This window comes from Fulmarus glacialis, unplaced genomic scaffold (assembly GCF_000690835.1).
Source record: "Fulmarus glacialis isolate BGI_N327 unplaced genomic scaffold, ASM69083v1 scaffold3180, whole genome shotgun sequence".
In the NCBI taxonomy this organism is placed as follows: Eukaryota; Metazoa; Chordata; class Aves; order Procellariiformes; family Procellariidae; genus Fulmarus; species Fulmarus glacialis.
In genome coordinates, this window is record NW_009186906.1 from 103,788 (window position 1) to 124,244 (window position 20,457).

The 20,457-nt window shown below is 41.3% G+C and overlaps 1 protein-coding gene across 1 annotated transcript in view; it reads left to right on the forward strand.

The window, feature by feature from the left end:
- SPOCK1 (sparc/osteonectin, cwcv and kazal-like domains proteoglycan (testican) 1) overlaps positions 1–15,572 on the forward strand; it is a gene marked incomplete at its 5' end in the record, with an annotated part of 93,635 nt that extends 78,063 nt beyond the window's left edge. Inside the window, 5 exons of the mRNA XM_009573027.1 lie at positions 736–852; positions 7,524–7,745; positions 8,353–8,415; positions 13,957–14,094; positions 15,106–15,572. Of these exons, the coding sequence (XP_009571322.1) occupies positions 736–852; positions 7,524–7,745; positions 8,353–8,415; positions 13,957–14,094; positions 15,106–15,296 (731 nt within the window). The remainder of the gene's footprint in view (positions 1–735; positions 853–7,523; positions 7,746–8,352; positions 8,416–13,956; positions 14,095–15,105) is intronic.
- Positions 15,573–20,457: the final 4,885 nt, after the last annotated feature.

Consider the following 20,457-nt stretch of genomic DNA (forward strand, 5'->3'; position numbering starts at 1 on the left):
TAAATTTTAAGCACTAAACATGATACAGAAACAAGAATATTTTTTCTGACAGAAACTGGTGACTAATGCAGCTTTCTTCCTTAAAAATACGTGCTTCAGCTGGACATTAATCTCTTGGCAGAAATTTATGGAAAAACTAGATATTTCTCAGTAAAAACGTATAAGAAAAGAAATGTTTTTCCTAGCTAACAAAATGGAATTGACAACCTTCAGAGGTGGCAAAGTCTCATTTGCAGTAGAACTAGAGCAACATAACAATTTTCTTTTTTATGTGTATAAATAAGTATATATATTTCCTATTACTGTGATAATAGCCTTATACTAAGCCAAATGTGGTTATACATTATTCCTAGCATCTTGTTCGAGTCGTATGTCTAGGCAAGTATGTCCCTCCTCCCCATCTGTTAGACTGATACTTTTCTCTGAAATCCTAAAAGGTGAAAACATTGAAGTTAAAGTCACATAGCTCTAATTGAGAACCTGCGGGTAGCTCCGTGTGTCACTTCTCCCATCACAAATCATGTCAGCTACCGAGGAAGTGCTTGAGTACAACTTATAATTCATAATGACTTACATTTTCTTTTTAACTTGCATCCTTTTCCCTAACCTTCTCTTTTACTTCAGAGCTCTTAATGAGAAGGACAACCAGGAACAATATTTTTCTAAATAGACCATCTGGAGAAAGGTTTTTCGCTGGTGCTCTTGATTCAGACTGGTCCTTTGTTCTTTTTCTAGCTTGCACAGACAAAGAATTGAGGAATCTCGCTTCGCGACTAAAAGACTGGTTCGGTGCTCTTCACGAGGACGCAAATCGTGTCATCAAACCAACAAGCTCGGAGACGGCACAAGGCAGTAAGAAAACGCTTTTTCCGTTGAACACCGAGTGTTGTAGGCAGCTTCCCAGCCTGAGAGAGCGTTCAGCTGAGCACGGCCGTTAGTGCTACCATGTCATGTCAGGCAGGTGCCAGCAAGTAAGCAGGTACGCAGGAGACCTGGTCCTGCAAATAAATAGCTGCACCGTTTTCTAAAGGAGCTGCAGTCGTTCTGTGCTCTCTGGCCCAAACTGCTCTAAAAACTGGCAGCCGGAGACAGAGAGACCTTTACAAGTTAATCAGGCAAATAGCTCTGTCTGAAGGCCATGGAGGTCACATCTATACTAGAAGATAAAACTGCTCAGGGACTTTTCCCAAGCCCTGAGGTTAACTAGCATGACATAGTTCATGTCTGTACAGTTAAACTCCATGACCCTCCAAATCAGCACGGCTGCATCCGAATTGCTTCTCGGGGATGGACCGTGGCGTATGCTTACCTCCCAGTTTATGGCCAAGCATTTTCTGCCCCCAGTGTCAGTGGCATGAGCCAAAAACAGGGCATACAAGCATGAGGAAAATTATGCCAATGTTGGAAAGGACTCACTTAGATTTATTTTACAATTTCTTACTAACACCTTATATAAGAGAAAGAATAATAAAAACATCCGCATTGCATTCACAGAGCTGGAATAGTTAAATGGTGTGGAAAGCTGGAATCTGTTGTGTCCCAGGTATTTAATAACACCATCTTTGCTTCCTTTGATGTTGGTTTTTTTTTAAGAAAGGAAGAAAATGAACAGTTTAGAGGACATTTACTCTCTGTGGGTTTAGCCAACATGACTGATTTTGATGTCATTTACCCACCAGGGAGGGGGAAGATTCAGATAACAACATCAAAAGAGGTCATGTTCATCAGAGAGCAGATGCGCATTTATTTTCTGTAAGGACTCATTAATCCTTTTAAATAGTATGTCCCAAAACACGTGGGCCCCTGGGTTGCAAAGTAGGATGCACAAGTTTTATCTAGGTGTGTGACTCGCCTTCACTGTCCTGATTCTCTGGCATAAGCTGTCTGAAACCAGGGTTCACACACGCAGAATTTTGAGCCCAGTGCCTCATTGCCCTGTAGTGCGAGGCTGGAGAGGCTAAACGTGCAGTAGAGCAGACCCAGCACATCAGGATGGGCATTTATGGTTGGTCCGTGTCTCCACAGCCACTTTTCCTTTGTGCTACTTCTGAGTTTGTGTAGCAATAGATTGCTTCTTCCTAAAGAGACAGAATATACCACAGGCTGTATTGCTCAAAACTATAGTCAAATCGCATTAATGCCAAGTAATTGTATCTTAAAACCATGTGGTGAAACAAGCCATGTTCTGTGTAAATGATCTTTTTCATGTCCCTTACTTTCCATAGTATTTACAACAAAGTCAGCATCTTTAAAACCATATGTCCTCCTTATTTCTTAAACGGTACTCAAAAAAACGATACTATCATGCAGAGGAAGCGGAACCGTAGTGTAAAAAGACAACTGGGTGTACAGCTAATCATGGCTTCAAGATGTGAATTCATTTCAGACCCCATGAGAGAAAAGGCCAGAGACTTAAGACTTTGTCTGAAGTCCTTTAGGCCCAGAACCACATGAATCTCATTTTATCAGATTGTCAAAAGGGTGTTTTTCATGCAGATGACCTGTGAGCTGCTCATGAGGACCTTACCAAAGGCCAAAGACCAAATTCATTCCTAAAGGTGTTGGGTCTTTTTTTTGTTGAAGCAATTTCAGTGAGAAAAACATTCTTGGTAATTCTGCAGTGTTTGCTCTGATTCACCGAGGAGCTGTTATCTCTTTTTAGTTTAGTTTGATTCTTGGCAGCTTTTATATGAAAGGCTGCCTTGATGATCTTAAACACTTGATCTCAACAGTGTTCATTTTTAGACTGTTGACTTAGTTTGGCACATTTTCTTATTTTCTTATATGTCAGTTAAAAAAAAAAAAGAAAGAAACTTTGAGAGTTAAGATGCCTAAATCGTTTCTGAATGCCACAAAACTCGGGCTTGTTTTTCTTTTTAAGAGTTTGCAACAGTGTTCATGAATTAATCTCCATGTGCCAAATTCTGCAGCTCCAATTCTCTCTAGTAGCACTGAAAATACACACAGAGTAAGGGCGGCAGAATTTGGCTTCCTCTAACTTCAACTTCAAACATTTGTAAAAATGAAAGACATCTTAAAGAGGGCTCAGAATTCAAAGCGAAGTTCACCTATCCAAGCTGAAAAAAAGAATTTGTGTGAATCCGGGCAAATAGGAGACATGCAACTGGGGAAATACGTTGCCCTTTTTTTATTGCTATGCATGTGTTGCCCTCCTCACCAGGCTGATCACTTCATTAAACTGAACTGGTTTGGTTATGCCTGTAGAGTCTTAAAAGGCATGCACATCCTCAAAGTAATCCATTTTGGGTGTGCCCCTGTGGCAGTAAAAGGAACAGATGGTGGGATGCAAAGACTACGATGCCTCGGACACATCAGCTGTCTAGAGGAGGTGTTCCAGCAGAGATTTCTCTATGCTACATTAAATTTTCAAGATGTTACTGTGGGTGTAAATAAGTTTTTTGAGTGTATTAAGTTCACCCCCAGGTGAAGGAAAAAAGTACACTCTCTTTTTTTTTAATCTCTTTTGAAAGGAAAAGGAGGGGACAAGTCATTGTGTTTGAAATCTCAAACCTTCATTCAGTGAGCTATCTGCCAGATCCCAGCAAAGCACCATAGGCCAGGAACTTTGTCTTCTGCAGGCTTTGTACAATTGAAATCGCCTCGATAAATAATATAAGCAACTCAGGGACGTGCTTTGACATAAGGAAATAATAAAACTAATTAACTACTAGCAGATTCAAATTGCTCCTGAGCCTGTTGATAATTCATAACATGGCCATACTGTACCTAGGTAGTCTCTGTGGTTGGAGTGGGAGTTGTTTTTCTTTTACTAGAGATCTATGCAATATAAAGGATTTTTTCTGGGGAACATTCCTTCTCCTACTTCCTTTATTTTAAGTGATGGGGGAAATTAGGTTAATTATTCCCCTGTTAATTTAATTGTAGTATAGTTTAATAAAATAAAACTGACTCATGTGAGTCAACTCTTGAAGGGAGAAAATAATTTTATGTGCCAGAAGGTGTGTTTATTTTTAATTAGGATTTTCACTTAAAGACTTTTTTTTGATTTAATTCCATTTTAATTCGGAGGAGGTGGAGCGTTTTACGTGTTAATGGGATATGAGACTTTTACATGTAGGTCACCAGTTTGATTTCCTTCCAGATCTGTAGTGAATGAAAGTTGTTAGGATGCTGAACAGCTATCAGTCGGAATGAGAAACATGATGGTCTCAGGCCAGGTCCTTGCGAGCAGGTGTCCAAATGAGAGCAACCACCACCACAACTGACATTAATTGGCATCTGTGTTGGCAGCCTCCGCCACGGAGCCAAGCGCAGGAGGGATACGGAGCCTGCGCCGTTCTCTTGCTTCTCACCATAGGCACTGCAGCGCTGAGCTGATGCAGAGAGGCAGAAAAGTTCTCACTGAGGTTACTGTTACTCCGGGTCTGTTGTGCAAGAAGTCCAGTCTATTAGCCAAGCACTTAATTTGTTTCAGAATTACAGTATGTGGTTTATTTCATCCAGCATATTGCATCGTATTTATAAGTATATCAAAAGACTCCAAAAAGGAGTTAATTCATTCAACATCACTTGGCCTCACCAAGTTGATGGGAGCACAGTGACCTCCCAGTGAAGGTAAGTGAGCTCCGAGAACCATTTTCCATCAGCTGCCCCGGTTACGCAGTAAGTCGGAGCCTGCGTTGCACACCCAGGGCACACTTAGCTTTCATTCCTGTTGCAGGGTGCTGAGAGCGTCCAGGATTGCTGGGTTTGGACTGCAGATGCAGTGTTGCAAAAGGTGATTTACGGGCAGTAGCTTTTACCAGGAGACAATATGAAGTGGAGGTAGATACTACTATTCACCTTCAGCCACATATTGAGGGACAATTAGAGAATTAACCTTTTCACGGATAATAACTATCTAGCTACTGTCACACCTACCACTGTAATATTTAAAGCCTTCCAGACCACACGGTCTAATAATCCAGCACTGCTTAGTAATACAGCCTCTTAATAAACCTAATCTGGAACTTTGGTCACAACAGTGAAAGCTCCCTTGTTTATAAGAAACTACAATCAAAAACTCTTCAACTAATATAATTAACTGTCTTCATAAGTGACCTTTCATGATTGTATCTTGCATCCAAGCCCAGATGGTATGTCACGGAGCAGCTTCGTATTCACATCAGTCACTATCTTGTGATCTGCTCAGACAGATCTGTGCTGAGGGCACGCTGCTGTTGTATCCCTGAATGCATGTTGTATGCACAGATAAAGACTTCCCAGCAGGGAGGAAAACAAGACTCAGAAATAATCCACAAACACTGTCAGGGGCAAGTTCATGCCAGGACCTCCTCCTCCCTGCGTTGATCCTTGCCATTTAGAGGTGACCTTTAGAGACCCACAGGGCTGAGCAACACGTACCGTACTCAACTGGTTGTACAGCAGACCTTGTAGTTAGTCACCTTAGCAGCAGTAAGTGCCACAACAGGGCATAAAGACCATCACCAGAGAGGGGATCTGTGCAGGAAAAGAGCAGCCAACGGAACCCAGCTGTTTTTCCTCTGGGAGTGTTAAACCGGGATAGCTGAAGCATGTACAGATCCCAGCTCCACCATGCAATTGAATAATCCACCCCTGCCTGTTTGACTACTTTTGACCTGCCCGGTGGTGGGGAATCAGGCACAGCATACACCCGCACAAGGCAGGACTGTGTGCCCTCCTCCTCGGTGCTTTGTAAAGGCAAAGTCAAGGATTCTTGAATCCTTTCACTCAACAAGAGATTGCACAGTGACCAAATCCGGCTTTCCTTCTTCAGATGAATAAAATAATTGAAGTTAATAGACCTAATTGCTTCGGCAAGGCAAGCAGGCTTTCTCCCTACATCTATTCACATGGCCTTTTTCTTTTTCACTGTGCTCAAACTCAATTAGATAATGTTAGAGGAGATAACAGCACAAAAATGTGATGAAATGTTCAGCATGATCTCTCTCTTCCTTGCCTGAGCTGCCTCTAGCCCTGAGGAAATAGTGTTACCTTCTTCCTTTCTTAGAGAAACATGTATTATGAATGACATAAACCTTCCCACTAGTTAACCCTTCTGATTGTTTCTCCATGTCACTGACAAGCTTCAGCTGCAGTTGCATACAAAAAGCCCAGCTTCCAGCACAAAGCACTGCCCTCCTTTGCATTAATGCTTAAAATAGCAGGTAGGCTGCAGAGCTTGGACAAACTGTCAGCGTGATTCCAGCAACATCTTAGGTTTCACTTTAACAAAGCGGCATCGTGCAACGGGACTTGACACGTACGGCAAATAAGGCTAAGCTTGACCTCTTTCAGTGAAAGATTCAGCAAAAGAAAAAGCCCATCAGGCTTCTCCACATGGCCCATAGCAGAATGAATAGTGCGCAGGCAGGTTATCGCACGCGGCTGAGCGCGAGGTGCCCGGGGTGCGTGGTTCAGGTACCCTCTCTGCCTGTAAATCCTCGGCCGATGCACGCACATTTCCGAGTCCTTGAAAACCAATGTTGAAACCAATATCCTTATTTGCACATTTATGGGCTCTGTGTTACAAATACACTTTCTTGTATCATAGATAACTTGGAAATTAGTCCATGTTTGTACCAAGCATTGAAAATACAGTGACAGTATGGATTTATAATGCCCTGTCTTGTTTGTGAAAGAAGGCAATGCCACTCTTTTTGTGGCGACTGCAGAATAGTGGAATATGTATCTCATGTACATTGTGGGTATCTATATGCATGACTTTGTCTTTCTGTGATAACCGCTGCTGCTGCTGCAGGCTTTTAAGGATCTGGGCTATTAAAATGAATGATGGTGATAGTTTCCAAAGTGCTGGAGAGCAGAATCCTGTATTGCTGCACAATCGTGGAGGCTGCAAGAAGGAGCCGCGCTGGCATGGCATACAAGAGCATGTGCAGCTCTCTGGAGCTCCCAGCTGAAGCAGTGCCATCCTTCAGAGTGGTGCAAGTAAAAGAGACGCTTCGTCCCTTCTCTCCCCCTGCCTCCCCCAGACAGCTCGCAATCCAGATCAAAGGGCTTTGAAGAGTGAAGAGCTAGGGTGAGAGGTGGAAGGTGAGAGCACAGTAGGAAAGAATTTGATCAGGGAACTGGAAACGGGTCTGGGAAACAGTATTTAAATTCCATTCAGACTCAGTCTAGTTTGAAAACATGGTGGATGCATCCTTTTCTCGTCACATTTCAGTTTCTTGGAACAAGGCCATCCCACTTGGACAGAGGACAGAAAAAAAAAAAGTGAGAATTTTTTGAGTAGAAATAACTTGGAATTACAGTAGTCAGCTATGAATCTCAGCCCACCCCACAGCTCCTAAAGAGTGTGAGTAGCGCTCTAGCCTGTACCTGTGCTTGGGTTTTAAGCTTTACACAATCAGTTCAGTCTTAGAATTTTGTTCTGCTTTGGGCAAGTGAGGGTAATGTTCAGAGTCCAGCCAAAAAAATCATAAAGGCTTCAGCTTAGCAATGATTCCTGTGCAGTGAGCGTGCTGGGGTTCAGTTGGGGGTATTTGCCTGTCTTCTTACAGGATTTGACACCAGCATACTACCAATCTGTAAGGATTCCTTAGGCTGGATGTTCAACAAACTTGACATGAACTATGACCTGCTGCTGGATCCCTCGGAGATCAGTGCCATTTATCTGGATAAGTACGAGCCGTGCGTCAAGCCTCTCTTCAACTCTTGCGACTCCTTCAAAGACGGAAAGCTTTCGAACAATGAGTGGTGCTACTGCTTCCAGAAGCCGGGCGGTGAGTTGTGCAATTTGCAGTACAAAGAGAAGTTGTTTGGGTTTCCCTGTGTTTCAGGTTTGATTGATCTGCTTATAGGGACAGTTTGGTAATCGGCAGTCAGCTGCGTTAAAAAGCTCTTTTCTCCAGCATTGGTGTGAAAGGGCACTGTGTAACAATGTTTAATGTCACAGATGAGCTGTATTAATATCCCTTGATCATTAAAAGAAACAAAGAAGTAATAAGCGCCAGTGCACGCAGTCTAGAAATAAGCTCTATTGCTGATAGAAAGCTCAAGAACTTACTGTTCTATTAATGCAGAAATTAGTCAATTAGCAAATCGTAAGTTAGAGAGTTGGCATTATGTCAGTTTGGTGAAAAGAGAGGAAAAACAGTTTAACAATGAAAACGGCCCCCAAACACTATTCTCAACTACAGTGTGTTGCAATTTTTTTTTTTAATTAGTGGAGCTAATGACATAAATTTGTTTTGCAGTACCGTACCAGCATATGGGCTTCTTTCGTTCCCAGGTGTACAGTAGTCTACATTTCATGTCAGCCACGAAGCCAGTCATTACAGAGTCTGTCCCGTACCATCTGGAAACTGATTCTCATACATTATATTTTAGGTCTTCCTTGCCAGAATGAGATGAATAGAATTCAAAAGCTAAGTAGAGGGAAGAGTCTGTTGGGTAAGTTCGATTACTTGCTATTCATTTACTCAACTAATTAAAGCTTGTGTGATTATTGTAACTTTATATGCAGTAATGGTTTTTCAATTAGAGACTAATGTTTTGAGTCCGGAATATGCACCACGGAGTGTAGGCCTGACACGATGAAATGAAACAAATAATGAGATAGCAACCCACAGAACAGGTGTCGGCGTGGCTGTGGGTTCAGAACTGATGTACAGCTCTCCAGAAATGCAAAGCCTTGTCTGCACAGAGCTTAACACTGCCTTCGTCACCTCGTAGGTCAGAGTCAGTACAGAGGCTGTTGAGACTCCAGCCTTTCTGAAGGGTGACTGCAGGTGCCACTGAAGTGCATAGCCGATGGGTTCATGTCTTCTTCCAGTTATGGTGCAATGCGTGTTTTCCTTGGGGTTCATTTTTGACTAATCGCCCTTAAAAATACTTCAGTATATTCCATGTATGTGAAACCAGGGGTTCATATCATCTCGTCTCAAGATGTGATAATGCCTGCCCCTCTCTCTATTGACTATTGAGAGCCTGAATTGATTCATAACTTACACTGCTCTGATGGATATCTAAAATTAGGTGAAATGAATTCCTGTATGGCATTTTCCCATTTAATTGCTAAAAAAATCAGGTTGTTGAACTGAGTAAATTTAAGGTGACTAATTCCATACCCTAAAATCACAGTGTTGTTAGCCTAGCGTTTATGTGGTGGTATCTTATTGAAACTTCTGTCCTAGCACATTCGTGTACGTGGATCCAAATCACGTGAGGCATAGCCGTACAGGTTACAGTCTCTGTTTACAGGAAGCACTGCATTCCGCCCTGGGAGAGTCTGGCTTGCCTCAGTCAGGCCCATCATCGAGAACGCGTGTCAGGTTCTTACAGCATCACTAGCTGCAGCACAGAGCATGCATGTCAGCTCTGCTGAAATGCTTCTCGGGTTGCGGTCTGCTTCCCAGGTTGCTCTCAGATTGTAGTCTGATGTTTCTAGGTACTTCTGCAAAGCTCGTCTTTGCCAAACCCTGCCATTCCCAGACGCCACTGCTGTTTGGACTCAAGGTTCAGGTACCTTAGAAACAATCCCAACCTGGATTCTTTGGTTTAAAATAAGGATAAACGTTCCCAAAGGCCACAGGGACTATGGTTTAGTTCCATTATCCTTTCATAGCAAGTTCACATAAAGATTAAGATGTTTCAGAGTTACAGCTCCTGCTGTTCGTAGCTATGGGAGCGAAGGGAGGATTGATTGCTCGGTTGTATGTGTGCTCCATTCAGTAAATATTTTGTGTTTGTGTTCGAATGCATGTTGTGGCAGAGGAAGTCACGGTGTTCTCTGTCTCATGGGAGCCATGATTTTCCAAGCCACCTAAAAGAATAAGAAGCCCAGTTCCTAATAGATAGCTTTGGCTATCCCATATTTATTTTATGCTTTGCTGTTATTTGCTAGATGCAATAGATGTTTAGCCTGGAGAAGAGGAGGCTGAGGGGAGACCTCATCGCGCGCTACAACTACCTGAAAGGAGGTTGTAGCGAGGTGGGGGTCGGTCTCTTCTCCCAAGTAACAAGCGATAGGACGAGAGGAAATGGCCTCAAGTTGCGCCAAGGGAGGTTTAGACTGGACATCAGGAAAAACTTCTTCACTGAAAGAGTGGTCAGGCCTTGGAACAGGCTGCCCAGGGAAGTGGTGGAGTCACCATCCCTGGAAGTATTTAAAAGACGTGTAGATGAGGTGCTTAGGGACATGGTTTAGTGGGCATGGGGGTGTTGGGTTGATGGTTGGACTTGATGATCTTAGAGGTCTTTTCCAACCTTAATGATTCTATGATTCTGTGTCATCTAGGTTGAAACACAAGTGGTTTGTTCCAGTGTGTGGGGACAAATGATGGCTATATTGCAGGTAGTACGACATGCAGGCAGTTGTAGCGCATATCACTGGGATCTGATCACAATAGCAGGAGTAAAATGACCAAGTAAAAGCAGTAAGAATCGTCCCTTACCACAGATAACTTCTAGTCAACTGTTTAAAAAAATGAAGGATGAAAGTGGCTAAGCTCAACAAATGAAGAAGTGTCAGGCATAGGTTGTTCCACAAGCTAGAAAATTATAATATAGAGAGGAACTCTTTGCTTCATCTACCTTGAAAGTCTGCCTGCGTAATGGCACCTGTCCGTGAGATTTTAATCTGATCTCATAGCTATTTATACAGCAGAAAACATTGTCTTTTCTCTTCACTGACTGAAAAATCATGCAAATGGAAACCCAAACATACACGTGACAAAAAACACGCTTGTAGCAATAGTAAAGATTGAAAAGAGAGATTAATATTTTCAGAGAAACTAGCCTTTAATTATTCTGTTTCCTTCTCTGTCCCTGACATATAGAGCACAGCATTTACAGTCTGGACAGTACGCATGAAGAAGATTTCTGTTATCTTGTATCCATTGATAAAAAAATGATTACTTTTGATATTTTGTTCTCTATATATTTTTCAAAACACATGACAGTTACAACAAAGTACTTCAAAGCCATTGCCATTAGATATGTTGAATTTGGAGGCTTTCAAATAGAGTCTAGCATCCTAGGGGACTGAATTAAAAAGTAAACAGCACTATTCATCTTTTCCTACCAGATTTATCTAGAGTACAATTAACTGCAGAGAGTGTACTTTTAGAGCATACAACTGTGCAGCCTGATAATGCTTCTCCCACATCACTAAGGTAATAAATTTCTGCTCCCGTCAGTAGTTTCTCCTGTATCAGCCCTGTGAATTCAGCTAACATAATAGCTAATACAGGGAGCTGTGTGCTGGCTAGCACTTAATTCTGTCAGGCTTTTACCTGTATGCTTCACTATCTTTAGCATATAATTATTCTCCCCATGTCGTCCGAGGAAGGGGAGTATTATATAGATAAGGAAATGATGCCAAAAAAAAAAAAAAAAAAAAAAAGGGGGATATATTGTCTGGATCATAAAGAGGATATAGATGCAACAGCACTGTTCAAGTTTGCATGGAATAATTAAATACTCCATGGGACAAAGAGAGATGGGGGAAGCAGGATTCACTAGCCTGAGGCAGTTCAGCGGGGAGTGACTAACATTTTGTAGTGCCTAAGAGTAAAGCTGGTCCACCAGCGGTCCTCCCCACGCTTGTGGGGAAGCACCGTCTGTGCAAGAACCTCTGGAGAGGAAATGTGAACTCCTTTCTCCTCCCAAACCCTGCGGATGTTCTCTGATGCCAAACCAAATTATGGGGTGAAATGTTCCCATTAAATGGGCTGTCTGAATAGCAGAGCTTGTAGCCAGGCTTGTTTCTAATGAACACAGGGACTGATTTGTGTAGGATCTACAGGACGAATCATCACGCTGTACAACACTTGCTCCCAGTGACTCTCCATCCCCACCAGATTATCACCTGCACCTGACACGCTGGAGAGGACATGCTGTAATCTTCCCTCTGATGGTTGGCAAATACTGTGACGTTAGTATGCGTAGCTAAATATTTAAAGCTCCAGTGTTACATAGAAATTGGCACAAATTTCCCATGCAGAAGGAAAAGTACCTTCTACTCTTCGCTGTGACCCAAAGCGTGAATCCTTTCCACACACAGTTATGTTGGCAGTGAGCCAGGGCCATATTTATTTTTAAATCTATGGCTTTTACAGGCAGTGTAGAACATTTTAATATCATACAAGAAACACAGTGCAACTATGTAAAAAGGCCTGTTTCAAAGACGGGAAAGCTTGCATTGCCCAAGGAAAAGAGAAAGCACAAGACAGTTTAAAATGCAGAGGCCGTTCTCTGCTCACCCCGTAATGCCACTGAGGAACCCCTTTGATTCTTCCCTGAGCCAGATGCTCATCTGGTGTAACAGGGGAGCTCTAGTGGCACGAGTACAGCTATGCTGAGTCACACCAGCTCAAAATCAGCACCTGAGCACTTTTCCCAAGGTTGTGTATAGTCTGATAAACACCTGGGGTGCTTAACAGAGAGAGGACATGAGCATAAATATGAAAAACAACTTAATCAATATTGAAGTAAAGGATTGAACAGTGAGCATTAACTTACAAAAACCTGCAAAGGCGAATACATATACATGGTTATTGGAACCATTTTTTTTTATAAATAGTGAAAGTGAGTCTTTGGTAGTCATCAGCATGCTTACATTTGTACCTATAAGCAAACCTGCTATAAGATCATGCTTTCAAGTTATTTAAAATACTCTCACTAATGGATGTGAAGTGGTCTCCAAAACTGATCCACTATACAAAGATTTCTGCAGATGTTCAAAGGTTTCTGTTCTCATCTTCCAGACCTTCTTTAGCAGCACTCAAACATTAGACAAGATCTGTGGTGCGATGAGTTTGAAAATTCAAGGGTTCACTTTATATAGATGAGAGAGAGAGAGATTGACTGACTTCCACTTTTATGTCTTTTATATAGGAAATTTCATGACATTTGGGCAGCACCTTCTCATTCATTTTTTCTGTGAGAAATGTAGTGGAAATAGCCCCTTTGACACATGAACTGACTGAAGAGATGCTATACATATGGGACTAGTTAAAAAACTTAACTGCGTGACCAGTAAATCACTGGTATCTTTGACAAAGGAGAAAAATACTTTCTCAAAAATCATTTGAGACAAGAAATTCGGGAGCAAGGGTGGGTTTCTGCCATGTTTTAAATTGAAGCAATTGGCAAAGAAGGGAAAATGACTGTACTGACCTCCCCTGGGAATAAAGCTAACTCATCTCCAAGGACAAGAGGGCTTTTCATATTGAAGTACATTTGCTGTATCTGCTGAAAATGGTGGGAACAATAAAACAGGTTTCTCCTGAGAGCTTCCTTGTCTGCAGAAGCCAGAATGAACCACACTCTACAAGGGTGAACTATATTGGTTTTATTGTGCGACAAATCTTGGGCTTCAAATCCAAAGACTTATTTTGACTTCAAATCCTGCTGTCCCTCTATGTAAAGCTTATGCATTACTTCTCCTTTTTCACATGGGGCCTCTCAGTAAGTCAGAAGTTGTGCTTGAGATTAGTATGAATAGCAAGCAGATGGCAGGTACCTTCCAGGGATGATTACAGTGTTGTGGAAAGACTTATGTGATAAACGCTGAAGGAGTGCAAATGGAAGGGAAACACAGAATTAATGAAGTTGGGGTAATAATCCAGTTGTGAAGAAAAGTTTAAAACCAGGAGTTAAATCTGAAAGGGGCACTGTGGGAATATTAATCATTCAGGGACAGACTGAACCTACCCCTAGTACTGTATGCCGTTGTCTCCGTGTGTTGAATATGCACAAACATTTATGCGCTGTGCATTAACTATTGAAAATAGTTAATCATATATAATTTCTGATTATATATGATCATATATATGTGATTTCCCTTTTAGGCACTGGATAATCACATGTATTTTCTTGCCACCGTTGTGAAGATCTTCATGTAAATAAGCGACAAGTTCATAATACTCTGTATACCTGCTTGCTCCTACAGAGGCTTGCGTTACTGATTATACCTTATATTTTATTCAGGTGCTTTCATCCCACGGTGCAATGAAGAAGGTTATTACAAAGCCACTCAGTGCCATGGCAGCACAGGGCAGTGCTGGTGTGTTGATAAGTACGGGAATGAGATAGCCGGCTCAAGAAAGCAAGGGACAGTTAGTTGTGGTGAGTAACGATGTGCTTTCCTCAGACAGCAAGGAATTAACACTGTTGTAAGCCCTGCCATTGCTGTACGATGGCGTTCGGTAACAAAAGTGACAACAGGGAAACGTGACTGCCAGTGTTCAGAGTGCTCCTGTATTTTCCTATTCAGACTACAAATGGGACCCTTCCATACGTGTTGGTCCTTTGGACTCGGGGGGTGCAGCAGAAGTTAACAGGCAATAAGAACATATTTTTGCTACCAGCCTGGAAAATGTAGTAATTGGTATTAAAATTAAGGCTATGGGATTTCTATGCATGGTTATTAAATATATTGTTCCTTATGCTCTGGAACACACATTTACTGGGACTTCATGAATAATGTCTTTGCAGACAAAGGAAGGCCTAAATGTGTAGAATTTTATAAATTAACAACCAAGCCCAATAAAATTGCTGACAGGACAATATTATGTAGATATGTGAAATCAGCAATTGGCTGTTAGACCTAGGCAAGCAAGATTTCAGCCGTATTCCTTCAGAGTGCTGGGTGCAGCTTTCTTCTTTGAGAAGGAACAGAAAAAGCAGAGACCTAGAAGGTCTGAGATGCCCAGAATCACATCACAGATGTTAGGCTCAATAGCTACATTTGCAGAGCGTGGTTTGTGCACTCAAATAAAATCAATTTGTGGAATATTTTTAGCCTGGTTTACAGAGTTGTGATGGGATGAAAGTATTTACAAACAAGTAATGATTTTCTGGCCTGCATGCATGTGAACTGAGACTCTCCAGTTGAGTCTCTAGGAGGAGGGCAATACATAGTTTTTTATGCAAGTAAATTTTTCAGAGTAAATTGATATATATTTATCCCAGTTCAGGATGAAAAATTGAAATTTAGAGGTTGTTCCGTGAATAGCTAAACCAGTTAATTTAAAAAAGTAACATGGCAAATCACAGTGGCTTGAATGACACGGATAGTGATGAACAAGGGATCTGGTGTCATGTCAGGGAATGACCTTTCCTGCTCACCTGTTTCAGAAGAAGAGCAAGAAACCTCAGGGGATTTTGGCAGTGGTGGATCTGTTGTATTGTTGGATGATTTGGAAGAGGAACCTGAAGCAGCAAAAAAAGACAAAGAAGGGAAACTGAAGATTCATGTAAGAGCAGCTAATGAAGATGATGACGATGAAGATGATGATAAGGATGATGAAATTGGTTATATATGGTAGTGCCCATCATAATGAGGACTCACATTTTGCACAATATTGCAAGTCACATCATATCTCTGCAATTGTATCTGAGAGTACCTGGCACAAATATTCCCTCTTTACTGAGTTTAATTTTGTATAGTCTGTTTAATTTGGAAGACAACTTCTTTTTCCAGCAAGGACTGTTTGGAATACAGCTTTCGTTCAGTTGGTTTGTTCTATCCAGGGGGGCAATGAGTTTTGTTTCAAAAACATTTCATGTCTTAATCCTCACTTGCACATCTTATAAAATACATCCTATGAAAGAAGCGCAGAAGGGGCTTAACAAACCAATACAAGGCTTAGAAGCCCTTCTCATGTTAGAGAATTTGTGTCATATTGTTACCTGGATCATATCAGAAACAGTTATTTTTCTTTCATGAAGAAGGAAAAGTAGGTGCCTCATTTTCTAGTCCATATTTGTTACACTCATAAAAGAGTAAGTCTCTTTAGATAGCGACTTCTGGCTGCCCAGCACCAGGGGTTTAATCCAGAAAGAAACCCACTGGTGGGATTTTCTTCTCCTTACATTCTCTGAGAATGAGTCCAACAGGCTTAGCCCAGCCCACACTGCAGGCAAAGCTCGCACCAGGGCGTAGATCAGCTCACTGGCACTGTTTGGTTAAGGAACATGGCCTTGATCTTAAGAGATGCTGAGAACCTGCAGCGATCATGGACCGAGCCCTACAGGCAGGGAACAGAGTCCATCTGCCTTTCAAAGTGTTTAAGAAAAGCGTGTTCTGTGAATCTGTAGCATCATAACCACCTCCATAGCTGTTCCTCAGCTTCTGTCTGAACTTGTTTGCACTCAGAGTTGCACTAACATCGCGCAGGCAGCCTCTGCTTCCTGCTCACACACTAGGATCTGCCTGTTCTTCGTTCACTCTTAGCAATCCCTCATTCCAAAGTTATAACGCTGTCAAAGACACTAACTGTCAAAGGTAATAAGCTGTCGTTTCTTTAATGTAAATAGTTAATATTTATTTGGCCTGTTTAAAAAAGCAACTTTAGGTGGTCACGGTTCAAAAGCATAACCCCTTTGCTCAGTGTGACAGGCTGCATACTCGTCATACACACAGGTAAAAGAGAATAGTATTAAAATACAATCTGTGATTTCCTCAGTATCGCCCATATATTCATAGCTCTTCAATTGTATCACAGCATATTGACATTAAATTATTCACTGTGTCCTTTCCCATTGCAGTTCTCTGATGCAGTAATGTACTGTGATGACCTTTTATTATTTTTGCTGTTTGCAGAAACAGTAAGAGGGTACCTTAACCCCACTCTTGCATTTGGATGCAGATGTAAGTATTTTAGCAGTGATTTGCCTGTGAGTTATTTTGCAGTATGAAAAATGTGCTTATTACACAGAAAACTAATTAGAGCAAATTTTTTTTTTCCTCTGAGTTAGTGTTAGAGATAGAGGTGGAGACAGTATGGAGTCAAAACATGGCTGGTTACATATTCACTTGAAAGCAAGAAAATACTGTGCTGGTTGGCAGAAGTCCATTTTTTAGGGACACTGGCCCAAGGGCTGTGGTCCTCAGCCCTCTCCAAAGTCAATGCCCACTGCAGAGCCTGGCAGCCCCTCTCCCCCTCCGTGTAGGGCCTCTGCCTCCGGACGTGAGCCGAAGAGCAATACAGAAGAGGAACTCCTTTCAGACACTATGTGTTGCAGGGGCTCAGTTGTTTTCTCCTCTTCCATTTCCTATTTATCTAGATCAATGAGCTGAGAACAAAGAGCAAGCCTGCATAATTGTTATTAATGCAGAAGGATGTATAAAATCATGAGGAATTTGTTGTGTGTTGTTTCACGCCCCCGCATCCTCCCAAAAATCTGCCATTACAGTCATTTGCAAAAGGTCTGCAATCCGCCCTGCCTCAAATCCCTATAGGTTTTCCTATAGCTTTTGAAAATTTGTTTTAAAAATCATTGTCCATGAGCTGCTGTCGTGGTTTAACACACACACATGCGCGCTTTTTCTACTTGCCTTTCACAGAAAATGATGCTGACTTGCAAGAGGAACAGCTACAACCAGCATTTCTGTTTCCCTAAATAGTATGATTTTGTGAGAAGCAATTGAACACCAGCAGTAGCTTGCTTCTCAAACATCATGGCTGGTTTCCTTCTGGTATTTTAGTAATTAAACCCATACTCTCTGGGTCTAGCTCTGCTGTCCTGGGCAGGACCTGCCTAAGGCACAGCGTTGCCATTTCACTCTGACATAAAATTGAGGTGCACAATCAGTAGAGTTATGCTTATTCTCCTGACTGGACTCATCCTCCACACACAACTGGTTTTTTCTGCAGTCCTGTGTCCCTTTGCAACAGCTTATCCTGGAACGATGCATTACTTCAAAAGCCACATAGTAAATCCCTGCTTCAGTTGTTCAAATGTTCTTCTGAATCGGGGCTAGCATTGGAAAAATGCCATTTTAGTGACTGTTCAGTTGGGTACGCCTACAAGAGCGTTTACAGAGCGCCGTGTCGACCCCCGGGGTCACCGCCTCGCCATGAACAGGGCAGACGGGCTGGCGTGCCTGGAAGGGCAGCTCGGACTACGAGTGCTTCAAGAGCAAGTTCCCAAATACTATAAAGCTATTTAGCAAAGCCCTTTTGTGATCCACTGGCATCCTCCAGCGGTTGGGGGATCGGCAGCCTCTATATCTACACATGTATGTATATATGTGTGTCTGTATAGCTGCATTTATACACATACATATGTGTGTGCGTGTGTGTGTCCAGTTTGGGAAAACGCATTAAGAAAATGGTTTATTTCTTTAAAAGAAATCATCAATTCTACCAAGCACCAGTGCTCTTCCGGATCAAGCCCCTTCCATTCTTCATGCTTTGTAAAGGATTTAATTTGCTTCCAGCTTAATTTAATTCCTTTCGTTTTTTCCTTTTTCTTTTTTTTTTTTTTTTCCTTTGCAAAGCAGGACTTCCCATCTGCATCAAATCATTGACCTTCCAAACATCTCCTCATTGTGAAAAATGGAATCAGAGTTATCCCATTCTTTTAGAGACACAAACCAATTTTTAATCTCATTTTCTTTTCGTATTAGAGACTATGAAATACTGTTAGGTATTGCTTTATGTTTCAAGGTGTCCTTTTAACTACTCTGGTTAAATCAAAATCTCCTTGAGTTCAGATGTCAGCGCAGTTGGATTTTTTTTGGGTCATTACTGGCCTTTGCTGTGAACACAAAGAATCCTTTTCCTTTTCTTTGCCTTTTTTTAAGCTATTCTGTACTATTATTTTAACCCATTTGAAGTGTTTATTTAATATTTATTCTACAGTTTATATTGAAAATGTAAAGTTTATATTTAAAACAACACTGTTTGTTAGTGAATGCTTCTCTTTGCCTCTCCAGCCTAGTCTGTTAGTCTCAGTGTACATTTCTGGCATGGGAATATTTTGATATTAGAAGTTTTGTAGCATCTTCCCCTCAAGCAGCAAATGACATAGCTCTAAGGTCACCACTTGATACAGACCACCAGATCGCTCAAGCTTAGCTTCCTACATTTGTTGGCTTTTATTGCAGTCCCTTCTGTATGCCATTCAAGTTCCTTTAATACATAGACTGCTTTGTACAGTTACTATACATCAAAAAGCCCTTTCTACAGTAGGTGGGTTTTGGTCTTTTTATACTTTTCTCAATGCTGTTGATGTCCGTTACTGTTAAATGTGTAGATCTGTAAGAAGAGATCCAAATATTACGTGTTTCAGTTTGATGTCCCTACTGTAGATGGATGTAGACTATCACAGCAAGTAGAATTGCATAGTATATTCTGAATGCTTTTTCCATAAGGAGTTAAGTGGAATGTGAGCATTTTGCTATCTTTGGTTAACTGTAAATGCTTAACTGTAGTCTGAAATAGTTGCATTTTTGTCTGTCTCAATAAATTTTAATTTGTCTGCGACTCCTTATTACCTGTCCTGAATTTTATTAAAATTTGGGGATCAAAAATACTGCGGTACCTTGAGTCAGCATTTAATCATGTATGGAAATGGATGGTCTTTTATATTTGGTTTATACCTTATACCTCTGTTCAATGTCAGCTGTAATCTGTGAAGTTAATGTAAGGTCTCTAGAAAGCTATATTTTAAAAGCAGAAATGAAACCAAACTGAAAGTAGTAACTATAACAAAATCAGAACTTTCAAGTTACATTAAAATTGATTTTTACGGAACTAGCAGAGGCAGGGGGGAGGGAAGCTTTCATTTTTATTTCCTCCTTTGAAGGTATCCAGGGCAATTCTATAAACACAGCCACATTCTACAGTGGCCATCATCTACAGTATAAACGAAGACAAAATTATATTGAACACAACTGGGGGGAAGCCATCCTCACTTAGAAATATCTGGTTTTGTGTCTCCATTATTAAATTAGACCTCCTCTTTAATATTATTAACTAATTTAAACAGCCAACATTATTGCAGTGCTAATTACAGAGTTAAAAATGTTATTTCATCACCTTTCCTCTGTATGTGCAATATTAAAGTACCACATGAAAGCATGAAGCCTATTTTGAAACATCTGTGCAATTATGATCTTATCAGGTAATACATCTATAACGTGTCTGTCCGCACAGCATTGGCTGAGTTGTGGCAACAAGGGGCAGAACCTGCCTTACATTTCTGTTACACTGGCTGCATTCAGTAGTTTATTTTTACTGTGGGTACCACACATTACTTCCAGTATGTTGCCTTACCTGACTCCGAGAACAAATGGGTTTTCCCCTTCCAAAACCATGCTGAGACGCTCCGAAGTGTTTGGTCTGCCATGTTTCAGTGGTTCAGCTCAGCAGATCTCAGATGCTGTGGCACCGAGGGCTGGAAGGCAAGCAACCCTGAGCCGAAGCTCCAGAGTGTGCGAGGTGCAAATGAGATTTTAGTTGCCAGGAGGGGTTGATGATTGGAGTTTTCTTCTTTTTTATATCCCTTCTAGATTCAAAATTGCAGGTGTCTTGCAAGCTTCATTTTGTATTACACATGGATAGCTATGCACACACCCACCCCCCTCTTTTCTATATATAAATATGTGTGTGTATATATATATATATGATCATAACGTGTGTGTGTATGTATACACACACAGTATTTATGTGTATATACACATACTGTTATGATCACCTG